The sequence below is a fragment of the Rana temporaria genome, chromosome 1, assembly GCF_905171775.1.
Source record: "Rana temporaria chromosome 1, aRanTem1.1, whole genome shotgun sequence".
Taxonomy (NCBI): domain Eukaryota; kingdom Metazoa; phylum Chordata; class Amphibia; order Anura; family Ranidae; genus Rana; species Rana temporaria.
Genome location: NC_053489.1, coordinates 274,889,116 through 274,907,299, shown reverse-complemented (window position 1 = coordinate 274,907,299; position 18,184 = coordinate 274,889,116). Strand labels below are relative to the sequence as shown.

Sequence of the window (18,184 nt, the reverse complement as noted above, 5' to 3'; positions counted from 1 at the left end):
GGAAAGATCATTAAAAGGAGGGGTCCCCATCTTATCTGTAAACCCCCTTAAAGCTGGCAATGCAAGTGTCCCCCCCCCAATTCAACCAGCAACATGGATCAAGACTCAACCAGAACCTGCTGGAAAAGACAAATTTTCGATCTGTGTATGGACGACTTTAACCACAAATATTTATTAATTAAAATGGTGATCGTTGCACTTTGTTATGTTAAACGGTATTTGCATAGCAATTTTTCAAATGCAATTTTGAAAAAATAAAAAATAAAAACATCACCTTCATGAATTAAACAAAACACAATAGTAACCCCAATTTTTTGTATAATGTAAAAAGATACCACCCAACATGTCGCACTTTAAAATTGTGCACACTCGTGGAATAGCACCAAATTTCAGTACTTAAAAATCTCCATAGGCTACGCTTTAAAACTTTTTACAGGTTACCGGTTTTACCAGAGTTACAGAGGAGGTCTTGTGCTAGAATTATTGCTTAACCACTTGGAACCCGGAATTGTGCATTGACATCCACAAGGTGGCTCTACAATGCCGGGAGGACGTCTATTGACGTCTTCAGGTCGTCCGGCCACTGGGGAGGGCGCGCGTGCCTGGCGCAACACTGTGGTGCCGATGCACGTGCCTGCGATGTCCGCCAGGTACCCGCGATTGGCCGTTACACAGTGAAAGGACGTGGATCAGTGTGTGTAAAGACAGATCCACATCCTGTCAGGGAGAGACCGATACTGTGTCCCTTGTACATAGGGACACAGATCGGTCACCACCCCCAGTCAGTCCCCTCCCCCCACAGATAGAATCACTAGTAGGGAACACAATAAACCCCTTCCTCCCCCCTAGTGTTAACCCCTTCCCTGCCAGTCACATTTATACAGTAATCAGTACATATTTATAGCACTGTTCGCTGTATAAATGTGAATGGTCCCAAAAAAGTGTCAAAAGTGTCCGATGTGTCCGCCATAATGTTGCAGTCACAATAAAAAAAAAAAAAAGAAATCGCAGATTGCCGCCATTATTAGTAAAAAAAAAAAAAAATTTAATTCTGTCCCCCATTTTGTAGGAGCTAGAACTTTTGCACAAACAAATCACTATACGCTTATTGCGTTTTTTTTTTTTTAACCAAAAATATGTAGAATACATATCGGCCTAAAAAAATTGGGATATGTATTATAACAAGTAAAAAATTGTGTTTTTTTTTTTTTTCAAAATTGACACTTTTTTGGCTTATAGCGCAAAAAATAAACTGCAGAGGTGATCAAATGCCACCAAAAGGAAGCTCTATTTGTGGGGGGAAAAAGGACGTCAATTTTGTTTGGGAGCCACGTCGCACTACCGCGCAATTGTCAGTTAAAGCGACGCAGCACGAAAGCTGAAATTTCGTCTGGGCAGGAAGGTGGTATATGCGCCCAGTAAGCAAGTGGTTTAACCAACATTCACTGCGATACCCCATAGGTAGTTTGAAGGTCGTTAACACCATGTAAACATTCCTTGTAATGGGAATAAGGCATGACCAGTCCTCTTTATGAAGACATCTTCATAAAAAAAGGAACACAAAACCTTAATCTCTGCTTTGCAGGGGTAAAAAAAAAAAAAAAAACTGGAAGCGTTTACATCTGCCAGTGGCAGAAGTGACTTTGCTTCCTTTCTCCCAGGGTCAGAGATGGCTGACCATCCGTTCTCCTGATCGCATGGAAGAGCCCAAAAAGGAATCGGAGGGCATCAGGGGGTGTGGGGATCCAGGGAAACGTTGGCTGAAAACAGATATTCAAATGATGGCTGTGTCATACGACATCCGAGCGAGAAGTGGTTAAAACTTGTGAGAAAATTTACAAGTTTACAATTTTGTTCCCATTTTCTCCACAGAAAAGGAAATGAGCAGCTTCTACTTAAGCAAAGATGTCAACATCTTAACCCAAGTCTGACCTGAAAGCAAGATTTTCTGACATGCAAAAGTTTATCATCTACTTGTAATAAACTACACTGAGCCCAACAGAAACTTACACCTGCGCTACAGAGCACAACACAAAATTTCAAAATTAAACAAACATTCTGTGGCGTATATGATAATGCAAGGCATGGGGGGTTATTCACGAACACTGGAGAGTGCAAAATCTGGTGCAGCTTCCAGGTTATTGTCAAAGCCCAATTTAAAATGAGCTAAAGTTAGAAGCCGACCATGCACAGCTGCACCAGATTATGAGTGCTGGTGCTACTTGGCAAATAAATCTCTGATCTCTAGTGAGTTAGTACCCAATATCAACCTGATATTTTTTTTTTTTTTCTTTATTTACTAAAACTGGAGTGAGCAAAATCTGGTGCAGCTCTGCATAGAAACCAACCAGCTTCCAGGTTTTGTCAAAGCTTAATTGAACAAGCTAAAGTTAGAAGCCGATTGGCTACCATGTACAGCTGCACCAGATTTTGTACTCTAGTTTTAGTAAAATCAACCCCCATTGTCTATGCTAGAACACTTACAAATATGCAATTGTATATTAAAAAAAGGTATTCTCTAAAAACAGTTAAGGATGTTAGACAAGGAGAGAAAGTCGACTTACATAGTGGCTAGAATCCTTATCTTCCACTTTCCTCTTTTTAAGGTCATTAGAATAATCTGGGCCATTCCTCCGTTTATCTGTGCCTCGCATGCTGTCAGAACCCAATAGAGAGTTACTCTATAAAACACAAAAAATAAAAAAAACAAGCACATTAAAACATTTACAAGCAGCATTTCTGTGGTAAATTAGACTTAAGATGTCATAAGATAGGCTGTGAACAGGTGTTAACTTGTATGAATATTTAAAGGCATGATCACTTTGTTCATTTTCATGCATAAAACATTCTGGCAATTTGCCCCAAATGGGAAAAAAAACTAGCAGATGGGGCAAACCCTATTAATACAGTAGAAGAGACCCATTGAAGAGCGAAGCATGATCGAGGTTAGTGGGGTAGAAACCTTCTTCCTTCAAAGGGTTGTAAAGGATCATGTTTTTCACCTTAACGCATCCTATTTGCCTTGCTTTACAGAGTCCGGGCTCTTGATTGGATAGATTGATAGTGGCGCAGCCATTGGCTACAGCTGCTGTCAATCAAATCCAATGATGCGGGCGCTGGGGGGGGGGATGGTGGATTCCGAATCCGCATCGGTGTCTATGGACGCAAATGCTGGACTCTGAAGTACCTTACCCCTGTTGCAGGTCCCCCTCCAGGCTTTGCCTCTCATAATGGACAGGATTTGGGTGCTCAACTGGGTGGATGTGATTTAAATAAAGTATTTAAAAATCGATAGTAAAAAGGGCTCGATTTAAATCATAATTTTTAAAAAGGGCAACTGTCCTGCAACAGTTCCTCCACCTGACCCGCTGTTGACTCACTGACAATCCCATTCACTTTATTGGGATGGCTGGTGATGCGGCAGTGACAAGGTGAGGGACATGGCAGTAGCAGGTGAGTGGCTGTTCAATAACAGGCGCTGCCATGAAGGAGCTGAAATGACAGGAGCCCTTTAAATGTAAGGACTTCTACTTACTGGTAGTTAGAATCTTTAATTTTTGCAAACAATAATGAAGGTTTCCCATTTACAATAAGCAGCTGCTAGGTTAGTAAAAATGTGATATCAAAATAGATTTGATCATACAGTTTGTATCGTACATAGATTTTCCAAAACAATGGGATAAAGGAGTATTCCTGAACTTTGGTTTATCTCATGGTTACTGTGAAATTGTGCTTGCAGAGCTTGGATTAATAGAATGAGTTTACTAAAAATGTAAATATTGCATAATATACAGCCTCATGCTACATAACTAAGCTCCATTGCATGTTGAATACAGTAACATTTTGGTTTGCGAGCATAATTCATTCCAGAAACATGCTTGTAATTCAAAGCACTTGTATATCAAAGCATTTTTTTACAGGGTATAAAAGAGAAGAGAGGCACCTCTAAGTGTAGCAATACGTTGCTAAATGTTGTACCTTCATTAAATGTAACTATATTGCTACACTTAGAGGCGCCTCTCTTCTATTTTATACTCCGTTGTGACATGATGCTACTGTTATATCAAGACATTGCTTGTATATCAAGAAAAAATTTATGAAAACATTTTGGTCGTCTTGCAAAACGCTCTCAAACCAAGGTTATACTGTAAACTAAATTAATGTATCTTTAGATGTTACTCCAAAAGAATTTTAATAAAATACATTTGATAAAAATCCAAAAAAGTATAGTTTTATTTTATTTTTTTATAGATTTATATCCACCCTGGTGCTAAAGGAATGGCCATGGACCTGTATAGCACACCCTGTAGCCAACGTACACAATGCACCACATGCCAAGTTCAATGAACGCAGGATTCACTGCCTGAAGAAAGCATTACAGGCCAGGCAAGTGTAAGAAGCACGAGTATAACTGGTCTAGAATTCGCTAGGGAGTTAAAACTGCAATAAGCAGTTAGATCATGATAGAACAGTCAAAGGAAGAAGACAATCTGGTAAAAAATAAATAAATAAAAATGATATGGGTCCATCACCTTCCCTAAGGCCCCTAAAAAACTGGAGCCTCGTGGAGTGGGTGGGGTTATTGGGTACACCAGGGGTGTTTCCCAGCATAGCATTTGCCAATTTCAATCACCTAAAAAAAAGTCTATAAATTAGCTCCTGTGTCCTGTATGATTAAGTTGAATAAAAGGTTTCTCTTAACTTGGAGCATTCATAAAATGTTTGCTTTAAAAATGTACAAACAGAATTCATATTTTGACATGAAACCTTTTACGTCTAAAACTAGCGATTTCACATATTGACGGACACTGCAGTGTGTAGCAATTACTATTTTTGTATTTATGTACTTTAATCAATTTTTTTAGAACATTAAAAATAAAATTGAGGTTTACCAATACGGTTATTGCTCAAATTACAGCTTATAAAACTCAAGTTTATCAGCCAATATCAAGCCCTGCTGCAACTACCACTTCCTGCAAAGGACTTCTTATCTTTTGTATATGATGTTTGCCAGTTTTTAACCACTTTCACCCCTTCCAGTCCATTTCTAGTTTTCATCACTCTCACTTTGAAAAGACAACTACCAATTGTAATTTATAAAAAAAAATTGAAACGGCTTTCTTTTGGTGGCATTTAATAACCATTTTTGTTTATTTTTTTTACATTTTTGCTACATCAATAGGAATGAAGTCCCACCCGCTGACGCAACTCAGATGTCTGGCTCCACCCAGATTGAAATCACCACACACACAGACCGATGCGTTTGGCTAGAGCATTTTTGCAGCATAACAGTATTCCCTTCGTTGTTTCCTTTACATATGATTGCGAGTAGATTTATTGGGATTGATTCACATTAAATTATACATATACCATTGGGATTGAGTCCATTGTTTTTTTTAATTGCAATTGGGGGGACCATTCATCTCTTACCACATTTCCTGGGGCTTTCCTAGGATGATTCTTTGAGATTGACCAATGTCTTTACATATTGTGTTTATGACCCATCACTATCCACACACGTGTGGAGGTTCCTTGTTTTATACACTTTAGCACGAGAAAAGTTACAGGAGGTTTTTTGCAGATGCCCGATTATGGACAATCTTGCATTATATGTTGAATATTTGCTTGTGATTTTCTTTCACACTTTATTTTCACGTGTTGTGAAGAGCAAGGATTAAAATATTTTTTTTTTTTATTATTTCACACTGTTTTAGAGGTCTGCACATTTAATTTTATTTTGATCATTTGTGAGTGAAACACTAGCTAGCTGCTTTTGTTTAGTTCAGATAAAAGGCTGCACAGGGAAAGGTTTATTGTATAATTTTAGGGGCACTGGGACTGGTGTGGTAGTGACCATGACAGTATGTAAACTTTGTGTGTGGTTTGTCTCCTCTGTGTAAACCAATACATTCTGCGGGAGAGCTAGTGCTTTTGAAAAGCAGACTTACTGGCTGAATGACCAGCTGAATAAAAAAATGCTATTAAGAACAGTGGTAAACCTACAGCTACACAGGCAAGTGGGAAATATACATAGAATTCATATTGACTAGGGTTGTCCCGATACCAGTATCGGTACCGATACCGAGTATTTGCGGGAGTACTTGTACTCCCGCAAATGCCCCCGATGCCTCATCCGATACTCGCCCCCGCCCCCGCAACGAATGCCGCGGCATACCGCAACAACGCCGCCTGGTTAAACAGCGTGCGGGGAACATTACAGCTTTCATTTAAATAGCTGTAGTGTTTCCCGCCGCGCATAGACACTCCCCCTTGCTTGGGATTCGACGGGTGATCTGTCCAATCGCGAGCAAGGGGGAGTGTCTATACACGGCGCAGCGGGGAACACTACAGCTATTCAAATGAAAGCTGTAATGTTCCCCGCACGCTGTTTAACCAGGCGGTGGGGAAAGAAATACAATTTGTTTGTGTAATGTGGCAGTGCTTGAAGCATATTTGTCATGGCATCTAGTTATGGGGGGACATGGCTGCATATGTGGGGGGACATGGCCGAATATGTGGGGGGACACATTTAAAAAAATAAAGTATCGGTATTCGGTATCGGCGAGTACTTGAAAAGTATCGGTACTTGTACTCGGTCCTAAAAAAGTGGTATCGGGACAACCCTAATATTGACCCAACGAAAAATTTAAGGTTTGGTACTCAGCCAAAAAGTTGGGCATTATATTGAGTTTGAAAAAACAGTTGCAACTACTATCTTTATTGTACAAGGCATCCGCTTTCAGAAAAATTATGTTCTGAAGGTGGGGGGAGGGGGGATAGTTAAAGATGTTAACCCAACATGTACCTGAAAAGAGAAGGGGGGGGGGGGAGAGAATATGTACACACACACACCTAGTGCCAAAGTAGTTAAACATAAATAATTTAATAAAAAGGTTCAAACTCTTTAAAATACATGTTAAAAAGGGGAATTAGCCAAACTCCTAAAAAAGACAACACACTAGATTAGCCTGCAGTACAATTTAATAATTACATATTCTACAATATAAGGCTACAGTTGTACCAACCTGTAAAACAGAAGCACCCAAGTATGTGGATAGTTAAGATAACAGGGAATTGATCTCAAAATGCTTCCAGGGCAATAGATAAAAATCTACATTTCGCTGCTACTTAATCATTATGTCAAGTCAGCAAAGGGAAAAGTATAAATGACACCTGTGATAGCACGGTCTGCTGCTGCAAATCCCTGCAGGGCCGAAATAAAAAAAGTTTACACTTCAAAAAGGCCATTATTTACTAAGGGCAAAGCTTTTCCAAAACAGGGTTGATGGGTTAATTACAGAAATATTTTAGCTATAGGGCCCCAAGGACTAGTAGTTGGTGCCAAGTACGTGTAAACGTATTTTCATACCTAAAAAAAGGTCAGGTCAAAATAGGATTTTCTTGAACTCATCCATTTTCTGGCTTCCCTTAAAGGGAAATGGGGTATCTTAGACTATCGGGCTATGCCGACACCTGCAGGAGAACTGAACACTGGCATCAAAATAAAAATAAAACAGCTCAAGATATCCCAGGCGACAGTCATCATGCCATTTGTAGCAAAAGATGCAGACAAAAAAAAAAAAATGGCCAATGGCACCACTGCTGCATCTCAGCCAATCAAGAGGGAGAGTCCCAGGTGGACAACACACTTGTGGATATCGCTGGACAGAAATGGGACTCAGGAAAGTATTAGGGGGGGCTGCTACACACAGAAGGCTTTTCATCCTAATGCATAGAATGCACTAAAATAAAAAATCCTTCTGACTTTTCTACCCCTTTAAAGACTATCAGTATGGAAGATGGGTCCTACTAGTGACCTAGAAATGGTGGAATGAAAGCTAGAGCACCTTTCTGGGATCTACCCAGGATGACAAAAATAAAAGATCAGTGTTCCTGAGGAAAACCATAGCCAAGGCGTAGATTTAAAGCCTAAACTACATTTAGAAAATGGAGGGAAACTTCCTTTGAATGATCTGGACCTAGACGGGATGGAAAAATTATGCCCTGGTTGAACTGAAAGGCAGAAACGTAGGCAAGAAAGAAGTCAAGATGCTGTTCCTTGAAAACCCAGTGAAACAAACACTTTGCATACAAAAATTCCTTAGTCAAGCACATTTATCAAGGTGCCCATATGAGTACCGAGAAGAAAATACAAAAATGCAAACCAGGAAGACTTTAGCAAACATTTGCCCACATGTACAATAAGCAAGGGATTGCAGTAGTGGAAAGCGCTTTTTAAAAATGGAATTTAACAATAACAAAATTTCATAATGAAATCGTTAAAATACTTTAACATCTAGGGGTAGAACCAACGAGGCAAGCAATAGAACACAGAAAGAGCCACAGAAAAGATGAACAAGCTGCAAACCAAACAATTCTTCCTTCATAGAGGGATCCTATCCTGGTAAAAATAAGTACATTATGTCGATATTGGATGTGGCAGAGGAGAGGGGGGGGGATAAATAAAATCATGGACGCTAGCAACCCATTGGTCAGAGGTGGTCTCCTATACAACTAAAAGCAGAGCATAAGGAGCCCCTATCAAAGAGTCAAGCGGGCCATTGCTTGTACATGCACAGCGATTAGAGTTCTGTTTTCCCAGGATAAATGTGAAGGCCTATAGGGCTGAAAAGCATTAGAAGACTTTCTGTATTCGCAGTTTGTTCCTGCATCAATACATTTTGGAGGGCTATGTATCAACACAGCTAAAAAGGCTAGCACCCAAACTAATCCCCCTAACTGCCCATATACACCAGAGTCAACATCACAAAAAACAAATTTTTAGGTCATTGGACACACCAAATTCAGCAATGACATTATTAGCTATAAAAAAAATAAAAAAAAATAAAAAAAAATAAAAAAAGTGGGTTGGAAATGTAAAAAAAACAGCAACATTTCTCCTGAGTGACCCACAGAAAAGGAGGGCAGAGGGCTCCCTACTTTGCTAAATTAGAATTTTAACTTTATTTTGGGGGGGACTAAAGTTAGCCCAATTTTTTGTATAATGCGATTTTTGCCAGAATCGTGCAGCTCTACTATATAGGTAGCCTCAGTACTGAGAGACCTGTTCTACATCTACGAGTTTACAGCAGTGTCAGTATAATCCAGAGTCAAGTGTACAAGTCTTTTTTCTGGTTTTGAATAGTGGAGAAGGATACAAAAACGCCTGTATTATTCTGGGCTCCATTTAAACTCATTCACCATCTTGCCAAGAACATTCCCCCACCCCCCCCGAACAGGGTTTGAGGGGGGGGGGGGGAGAAAAATGTGCAACAGGGGCACCGACTAAGATAGAGATATAAAAAAAAACACACACACACACACACACACACACACTCTAGTTCTGGCCTTTCCCTTCTCTACTAAAGGGGAGCATGTTCTGTCTCTTGCTAATGCAGTGTTAGCTACACTTACTGTCTGGACCCCTGAATAGAGAAAAGAAAAAAGTAGGGGTTCCAACAATTTTAACAAAGGTTTTGGCTAGACATACACTAGTTTGTGTATATTTATCATCCACCACCTAAAGATCTTCCTGGTGTCGAGATGAATGTCAACTGCATTCCCCCTTATAATAAGCAAAACAAGCATGATTACATTTTAAATCAATAGACAAGAAAGCTGCACTATTCTAGGCAAAATTTGCATCTCATTTGAAAACCAAGGACCCAGAGTATGGAGGAAGAATGGAGAGGCACACACTGCAAGATGCTTAAAGTCCAGTGTGAAGGTCCCAAAGACTGTGTTGATTTGGGGAGCCATGTCATCTGCTGGTGTTGGTCCACTGTGCTTTATTAAGTCCAGGGTCACCACAGCCGTCTACCAGGAGATTTTGGAGCACTTCATTCTTCCTTCCGCAGACGAGCTCTATGGGGATGCTGACTTCATTTTCCAGCAGGACTTGGCACCTGTCCACACTGCCAAAAGCACCAAAACCTGGTTCAATGACTGTGGGATTACTGTGCTTGATTGCCAGCAAACTCGCCTGACCTGAACCCCATAGAGAATCTACGGGTCATTGCCAAGAGAAAGATGAGACATGAGACCGAACGATGCAGAAGAGCTGAAGGCCGCTAATGAAGCATCCTGGTCTTCCATAACACCTCAGCAGTGCGCCACAGGCTAATGGCTTCCATGCCGCACTGCATTGAGGCAGTAATTGCTACAACAGGGGCCCAAACCAAGTACTAAGTAAATATGCATGCTTCTACTTTTCAGAGGTCGATATTGTTCCATGTGCAATCCTTGTTTTATTGATTGCATGCAATATTCTAATTTTCTGAGATTGTGTATTTGGGGTTTTCATGAGCTGTAAGCCATAATATTCTAATTAAGCCCCATACACACGGTCTGACTTTTTGCCAACAAACTTCAAAATTAGCACATTTTCAAAAAAATCCGACCGTGTGTACGCTTCATCGGACAAACTTTTTTGGTTTTCAGCGGACAAAAGCTGGCTCTGCAAACAGACAAACTTTTCAGTAGCAAAAGTCTGATGGTGCAAAGTCCTATTGTATGTACAGAAATTAGGGCTGCAACTAACGATTATTTTCATAATCGATTAGTTGGCCGATTATTGTTTCGATTAATCGGATAATGGCCTTAAAAAAAAAAAGCATTTTTACATTTTTTTTTGGCCCAATTTGTTGGGCAGATTACAAAAACACAAATTGCCGCAAAAACACATTACATGCTTTTCTGCAGCTTCTCCATTGAAGTATATTGAACCAAAAAAAAAATAGCACTGTTTTGCGTTAAAACGTCCTTGTCCTTCCCAAATACATAGCAGCTGAAAAAAAATCATGGATGTGAATGTGTCCTATAGGAAAACATGTAAATGAACTGTAGTGTGTTTCTGCAAAAAACACCAAAAAACAGAGGCGTGAACCCAGGCCTAAAATGTTTAGTAACATAATGGGGTTAAAAAAACAAAATGAGCAAATAATCGCTATTGTAAGGGGTTCATTTTTTACTGTGGGACAGTGAAAGTAATATTTACAGTAGCGATTCACTTTTTTTTACTATAAAAGGCTAATTTGAGAGAGATAGTATATATATATATATATATATATATATATATATATATATATATATATATATATATATATATATATATATATATATATATATATATATATATATATATATATATATATATATGATATAGATATATATTTTCCCCCATATACGGTCATGTATGGTCAGCTGTTTTCAAAGGCTTCCATTCAATGGATTTTAATGGAACAGTGCAGGGCAATTCACCAAAGATACATCATGAAATATTTTTTCTAAGGTGTGGTGGTGCCAATTGAGCTTTATTGGACTTATTGATTTTTCATCTGCTTATTTTTCTAGTATTGGAGAAAGCAAAAAAATTGCATAGCAACCGGTCTGATGTGTACTTGACATGGATGTAAGCATGCATTTTTTTAATGCAGCATATGCATGAACAAGAAAATATATGGTCTTCAAAAAAACTATTGACACCTCCGTTTTTCTTTCAGTATTACTTGGGGGGGGGGCCTGAACATTGCATTTTGCCAATCAAGCCAACGGAAACAGGGAAGTCACCAGAAAATGCCTACAATGCACGTTATAGATTAGGCATTGCACTTTGGCATGGATGCAGTGTTAAGGAGCCAGAGACTCCCCTTCACCTATCCAATGCAAGCATCAGATACACCAAAGAGGCTTGCCTCTCCCCACTGATAGTAATTTAGCAGAGTCTCCCTTTAAGTCGTAGAACTAATAATTGGAAAGGTTAGCAAGAAACAAGAACTACTTACTGTTCCTGGCTCTCTCTCTGTTCACGAAGAACCCAGAAATGCACAGACATATATCCGTTCAGACAAACAGGCAAGAGCAAAAGAAAAATAAAAAGGAAAAAAAAAAATTAGAAGTCAAGTCTCTAAAGTTTTAAAATGTTTTTTATTTTGCAAAATAAAAATGTGCATATTTCAAATACAAGCAATATTCACATTACATAATTGTGCAGAAAGGCTGGTAGATTACATAAAATCACTGTACAACGTGATACACATTAAAGTGCAAATATACTATTTGTAAGCCCTTTTATTCAGATATAATAAAGTATGTTCTCATCTGAATAGACAAACCATGATACCAACCTCAAATCTGCAGCACACGGCACTGCATGTTACAATGAAATATAGAAAAAATGAGGAAACCTCAGTTTTTCTCAAAGTCAAGTCAGCATCCACGTTTTACGTTAATACATTGTATTCTACAATCTGAATAGTGCATTTTCTTGATAAATATAATGGAAGCAACTGGAAGCTACATAGAAGCAATGCATCAAATAGAAAGTTAATTATGGAACTCCAAGGCTTACCAAGACAATTACTTAATGTTTTACAGCGAGGGAAACAAGCATTTGATCTCCTGCTGATTTTGTACGTTTGCCCACCGATAAAGAAATGATCAGTCTATAAATTTTAAAATGGTAGGTTTGACCAGTGAGACTGGGGGCGTTTTTCTGCCAAGGAGACAGGACAACTTTACTGCATCAAAAGGGAGGATGGATTGGGTTATGTCAAATCTTGGCTGAGAACCTCCTTCCCTCTGCCACGGCATTGACAACAGGTCATGGATGGGTATTCCAGCATGACAAGGACCCAAAACACATGGCCAAGTCCATAAAAGGAGAGAGATTTTTCACCGCTCCAGGTGAGCCCCGTAAGCAATCAAGGATGGTTGGATTACCAAGGTGCTGGCAATGCTTGTAGCAAAAAGTAGAGGAAGAAATTTGGACAGCCGCACTCCACTTTTGGAGTGCGGCTGTCCAAATTTCTTCCTCCACTTAAGTCCATAAAAGGAGTGGCTCAAGAGGCACATTAAGGTCCTGAAGTGGCCTAGCCAGTCTCCATTCCTTCATCCCATAGAAAATAGGAGGGAGCTGAAGGTTCGAGCTACCAAACGTCAGCCTCAAAACCTTAATGACTTGGAGGATCTGCAAAGAGGAGTGGGGCAAAATCCCTCCTGACATGTGTGCAAACCTGACGGCCATCTACAGGAAACCTCTGACCTCCGATTTCCAACAAGGGTTTTGCCTCCAAGTACCAAGTCATGTTTTGCAAAGGGGTCAAGTACTTATTTTGCTCATTAAAATGCAAATCAATTTAACTTTTTTTAAATGGGTTTTTCTGGATTTGGTATTCTGTGTCTCACTAATAAAATAAACCTACCATTAAAATTAGACTGATCAATTCTTTATCAGTGGGCAAACAGCAGGGGGTCAAATTCCTTTTTCCTCTCACTGTATGTGCAGCCCTTTGAATTCTCATTGGTTTTAAAGGATAGCTGTAGGTTCTCCCTTGAACACAGAGGTCAAGGGTATTCATTTCTCAATATAGGAAGTAGTTCAGTTTAGATACGCACTAATGCTATTGTAAAATATAGATGCAGTATTCAATTTACAGGGTTTGCATTAAAATTGTACTATTGTTGAACAACTTCCCCCACTAGCTAGACCAAAGCAACTAGCCTTAGTCAACACATGGAACAAAAATGTTTAAATCCATATGGTTCTGAGCACTTATTGGGAGTCTATCAACTCAAAACTGATCTTTTTGTTTTCAGCAGTTATTGGAAAGTTGAACAATCCAAAATGTACTTTTAGGTACTGTGGGAGGTTAAGATCTCTATGCTTGCATACCAGGATCTAGCCATTTATTAATTACAGAAAAGTACAGCAGGATGAGTTTGAAGAGCAAGACTCCGAGGCAGGTTGACAAAAGCAGTTATTTACAGAGATGGGATCTTGTCACCGGAGTTCACAAACAGGTATAACCACCCTTTAAACAGTGAAAACAATTTCAGTGTCAAATGACTCAACACATAAATACACTGTACAGATTTGACAAGTATCAATGCCACCAGCAAAATATACATATTTGTTGTGAGGAAGGAGTGCTGTTTACTAGGTGAAATGGATCAGAGCACTAGTATGAAATGTACATGCAGGTAACGCAAAAATGTTTCAACCAAGAATATACCAAAATAGGGATCAACATGTACACCATGGAGGAAAAAAACAAAACACATTGATGGGTAGAGTCAAGTAAAGCTGTAGTGTGGACATACAATAAGCTTGCAGTCTGCAGGCCCCGTAAATGGCCACATGTAAATACTGTAGCAGTATGGCATCAATGGAGCTTTGCCAATATGCTTGATGTTCCTTAACTGCATGACTATTTCCTCTGGACCTGAAAGTTGTTTTTCTTGGTACCTCAATGAGGCATGTTATGACCATTTAGATGCATCACTTAGGTTGAAACTGTATGCCCACTCTATAGATTAACTTTAAATACAGTGCTAAGAGACTACACATACAAAACATGTTAAAAGTAAAATGACACTCAGAAAAAAAATAGCCCTCTTTAGTATTAAAGATCACAAGTTTCCAACCAACACTACCGGTGTGTATTGTTGAATTGGAACACTTATGACCCAACACATTTGACTTTTAAAATATTTTCTGAAGAGGTGTTCCATGGTCCATAACAAAAAAAAAATGTAAAGTACACCTAGCCAAATTCACCAATCCCTGTTAAGTGTACTGAAAATACTTAATGCAAGTAGAGCATATGATGTCTGCAAAGTTGAAAATCTAAAAGTATCAACTAAGAGAAAAAGGCAAAATACGATGATGGAATGAACGGTCAAGACATCCTAGGTGGGTTTTCCGTGCCGCTCACCTCTGTGATGGTCTGTGTCATGATGTTTCTTGTCATCTTTTATGGCAAGGTGAGACTGTCCGCCTAGAGCATTAGAAAGGGCAAGAAGGCCCGCACTGCTTCCCAATGAAGGCATGCCAGGTGGCTGAAGTCCTGAAGGATGAGGCGTAAGAGGCACTGGTGGTCCATGACTATGGGATAAATGCTGAGCTTGCAACTGCTGTTGCTGTGGTTGATAAAAACACCCAGAGATGGATTTCCAGCAAAACAAGAAAAAGAAAAAAAAGAAAAAATTAGATAGTTTCTTTCAGAGTACATATATGACAAATGTATGAAACACACACAATTTGTTTCAATAGAACACAAATTATAAATACAAAGATAATGAGACAGATATGTGCTTAAACAATGCATTACAAGTAACCCATTTAACAAGCAACTCTACTCATCTACAATAGAATATATTTTATGAAAGTTTCTAGACAACATACATTACTGCCACAAAGCAACTGCAAAACTAACCAGCTGTTTGGTAAACTTCCCATCAGAACCAAAGTTGTCCAGAAAAGTGAAAGTTCTAGTGTTTGAGACAAACTAGTATATTTGTTAGGGGCGCTTAACACACACACACACACACACACACACACACACTTTTGTTGTAACTGCTTCAAAAGTTTGAGTTTCGCTTTAAGCAACAAATGAATGCCAAGGTCCGCCCACCTCTAAAAATTAAAAGCCAGCAGCTGCAGTATGTGTAGCTGTTGGCTTTTAAGGAGGACACTTACCTGTCCTGCAGGCCAGCAATGTCGGCACTGCAGCTATTTCCATCAGCTGCTGGGTGCTGCCAGCAAGGGAACCCGGTAAATGAAGCATTACAGCTTCACACAGGGTCCCTACTGAACACGCGCGAGGCACTCACTGCGCTCTCCTACTGGCCCCGCGGTGGGGGAAGGTGGGAGCTGAGCACTGACCTAATGCACTGCTGCCAAGACTCCTAGAAGTGGGGACAGGCATCTGCTTCCCCCCCAAAAGGTGCCAAATGTGATACCGGGAGGTGGCAGGGAGACATGAGCGGAAGTTCCACTTTTGGGTGGAACGCGGCCTTAAAAACCATCCAAGATCTAATCTACTACTAGCAGGAGCAGATAAATTCTATGTCTATTCAAAATAAAAATCGCATCGATATTTAGGACAATTTAAAAAAGTAGTGCCCTTGAAGTAAGGGATGATTTAGTCACAGTTAAAAATGAGGTGGGGTTTTTTTTTTTCTCTTTCTTCCCCTAATGTATCTTTGTCCCTCCCCCTTTTCTACTTCCTTGCACCTCCCCTACCTCTACCTGCCCTATTAGTACCTGTATCAGGGATCTAGTCGGACTGAATAGTACATATCCCAGAGAGGTCACCCCCCTGTCTCTAAGTGAGGTGGGGAGGGGGAGATGAAGGGGGGTAAATTTTTCTCCTCTTTTCCTTTCTAAGGAAGAGGGAAGGAAGGAGAAAAAGAAAGAAGGAAGGAGAAGAGAAAAAAAAAGGGGTCACCTTATGTTAACCAAAATAAGGGGTTATATGGAGACCATGTATGTGTTATATGTATGTCAGTATATAAATGTAAGAATGTCATGTTGATGTTAAGTTTTTGTTAAAAAAATATTTAATAAAAAGTTAAATGGAAAAAAAAAATCGCATCGAAAGAAACTTAATCTATAAAATGTAGGACAGATTGAATAATCCACCCTGTCCATTTATATAAGCCTTATTGAATGGAGTAGTTGGGCAGAAAGGGCAAGACTAGTCGGGCATTCTTGATAAATGTGTCACTGCTCCCTCACTTCTACTAACCACTGGAACATAAAAAGGCGATGGAAGTGTGTGTGGGGAAAGGGTAGATCGAGGCAAAGATTTCAAGGGAAGCAGGAAATTATTATTATGATTATTATGTTTAATTTTGACCAAAGGTTAGCCATTAACCTTTTGACAGACAGCATCTTTTGTCCCCCCCCCCCCCCCATTTTTTTTTATACTTTACTGCATCTTAAAACTAAGTTGATCACCCATTACTGTGCAATACCAAATTATGGGACCTCTGCTTATTGCCAGCAGATCATATGTAAAAACACTCTGGTTACATAGTCTTAGAAATTACGACTTGAGTAAACCAGATTTATAAAGAACGATCCAAATCTGATCTATGATTTTGTTGCAGGTCTCCATTATGACAATACATGCAACCTAGTTATTCATAGGCTTTTCAAGGATTAACTAGATACTCACACAAATAAACCCTCAAGAGGTTAACCTCATCCTTTTAAGCTTCACACACTACAATCCTAGATATAGCTGGCAACCACAGTCAAGGAGCGAAATAAACCAGCATCTTGCTAATCCTTTAGCCAATCACCTCATGCAAAGCGAGCCTGTTTGAAGGCAGACAACTCAATCCGCTGGTGCTGGATCAGAGCAAGCAGACATTTGACAGAATGCTCGTCCATCAGAAAACGTTATGTACGTACTGATCACAGCATATGTAGAAAAGTGTGCCAGAAGATCTATACAAACCACTTTGCCATGTACGCTGCCAGGTGGCTAGTCAACAAAAGCAAATTGTGTAGATGTACACATTGGTGAGAACATGCAAACACTTAATTTGTATCTATGGCATAAAGTTAGTTAAATACTTTGTTCAAAAACATCCACTTATCTGGCCTTCTATGGCTTCACCACAGTTAAGGTTTCATTTTTTTTTTAAACTTTGCCAATTTACCCCCACACAGAATTTAGAACACTGCCACAAACTAGTTATTTCTGGGAAACTCAAACCACACACTAGAGAGAATTATGTCTGGCTTATTTGCATCATAAAACTCCTGATCTTTCACACTCATAATAGGTGTCTAAACCGTTAAATTACTATTTCTTTTCTCAGCATGAATGACGCTGCTCCTTAGGAGCATGCCCCCCCTCTATTGTTCTGCCTACTAAGTCAGCCTGCTCAACAATACTGACAGCTGCTATCAAACTGGGCAGTGCATACTTTCAATGCAGCTGCTGCTTGTAGCAACAGACAGGCTTCTCATGCCTCCTCCCCTCTGGGGAGACAGGTTGACACACTGCATTTTCAATGAAAAGGGAGCAAAGGTCCACAGAATTGTCAACCCAATTTTCTGCTACTCTGATTCTGCAGGATGCACAAAAGGTCTTTCAAGCAAGTCAAGCATATGCCTGAGCATGAGACTTATTGCGTTGCCACAGATAATTTAATGAGGGAAGTATAAAAAGGATAGAGAGAAAAAAAAAAAAGCCATCACAGGCACAATAAAATATATATATATATATATATATATATATATATATATATATATATATATATATATATATATATATATATATATATATATATATATATATATATATATATATATATATATATATATATACATATACACACACACACACACACACACACACACACACACACATACACATACACACACACA

General features: G+C 39.3%; 1 protein-coding gene across 4 annotated transcripts in view; it reads right to left on the bottom strand.

Annotated features, from left to right (window-relative positions):
* The window catches only part of TLE1 (TLE family member 1, transcriptional corepressor), a 79,044-nt gene that overhangs the window by 28,561 nt on the left and 32,299 nt on the right, over positions 1-18,184 (bottom strand). For all 4 annotated transcript variants that reach the window (XM_040355674.1, XM_040355681.1, XM_040355658.1 and 1 more), the window contains exons 7-9: positions 14,715-14,919; positions 11,784-11,800; positions 2,565-2,681 (exon numbers count right to left, since the gene is read on the bottom strand). In XM_040355674.1, the coding sequence (XP_040211608.1) occupies positions 2,565-2,681; positions 11,784-11,800; positions 14,715-14,919 (339 nt within the window). The remainder of the gene's footprint in view (positions 1-2,564; positions 2,682-11,783; positions 11,801-14,714; positions 14,920-18,184) is intronic.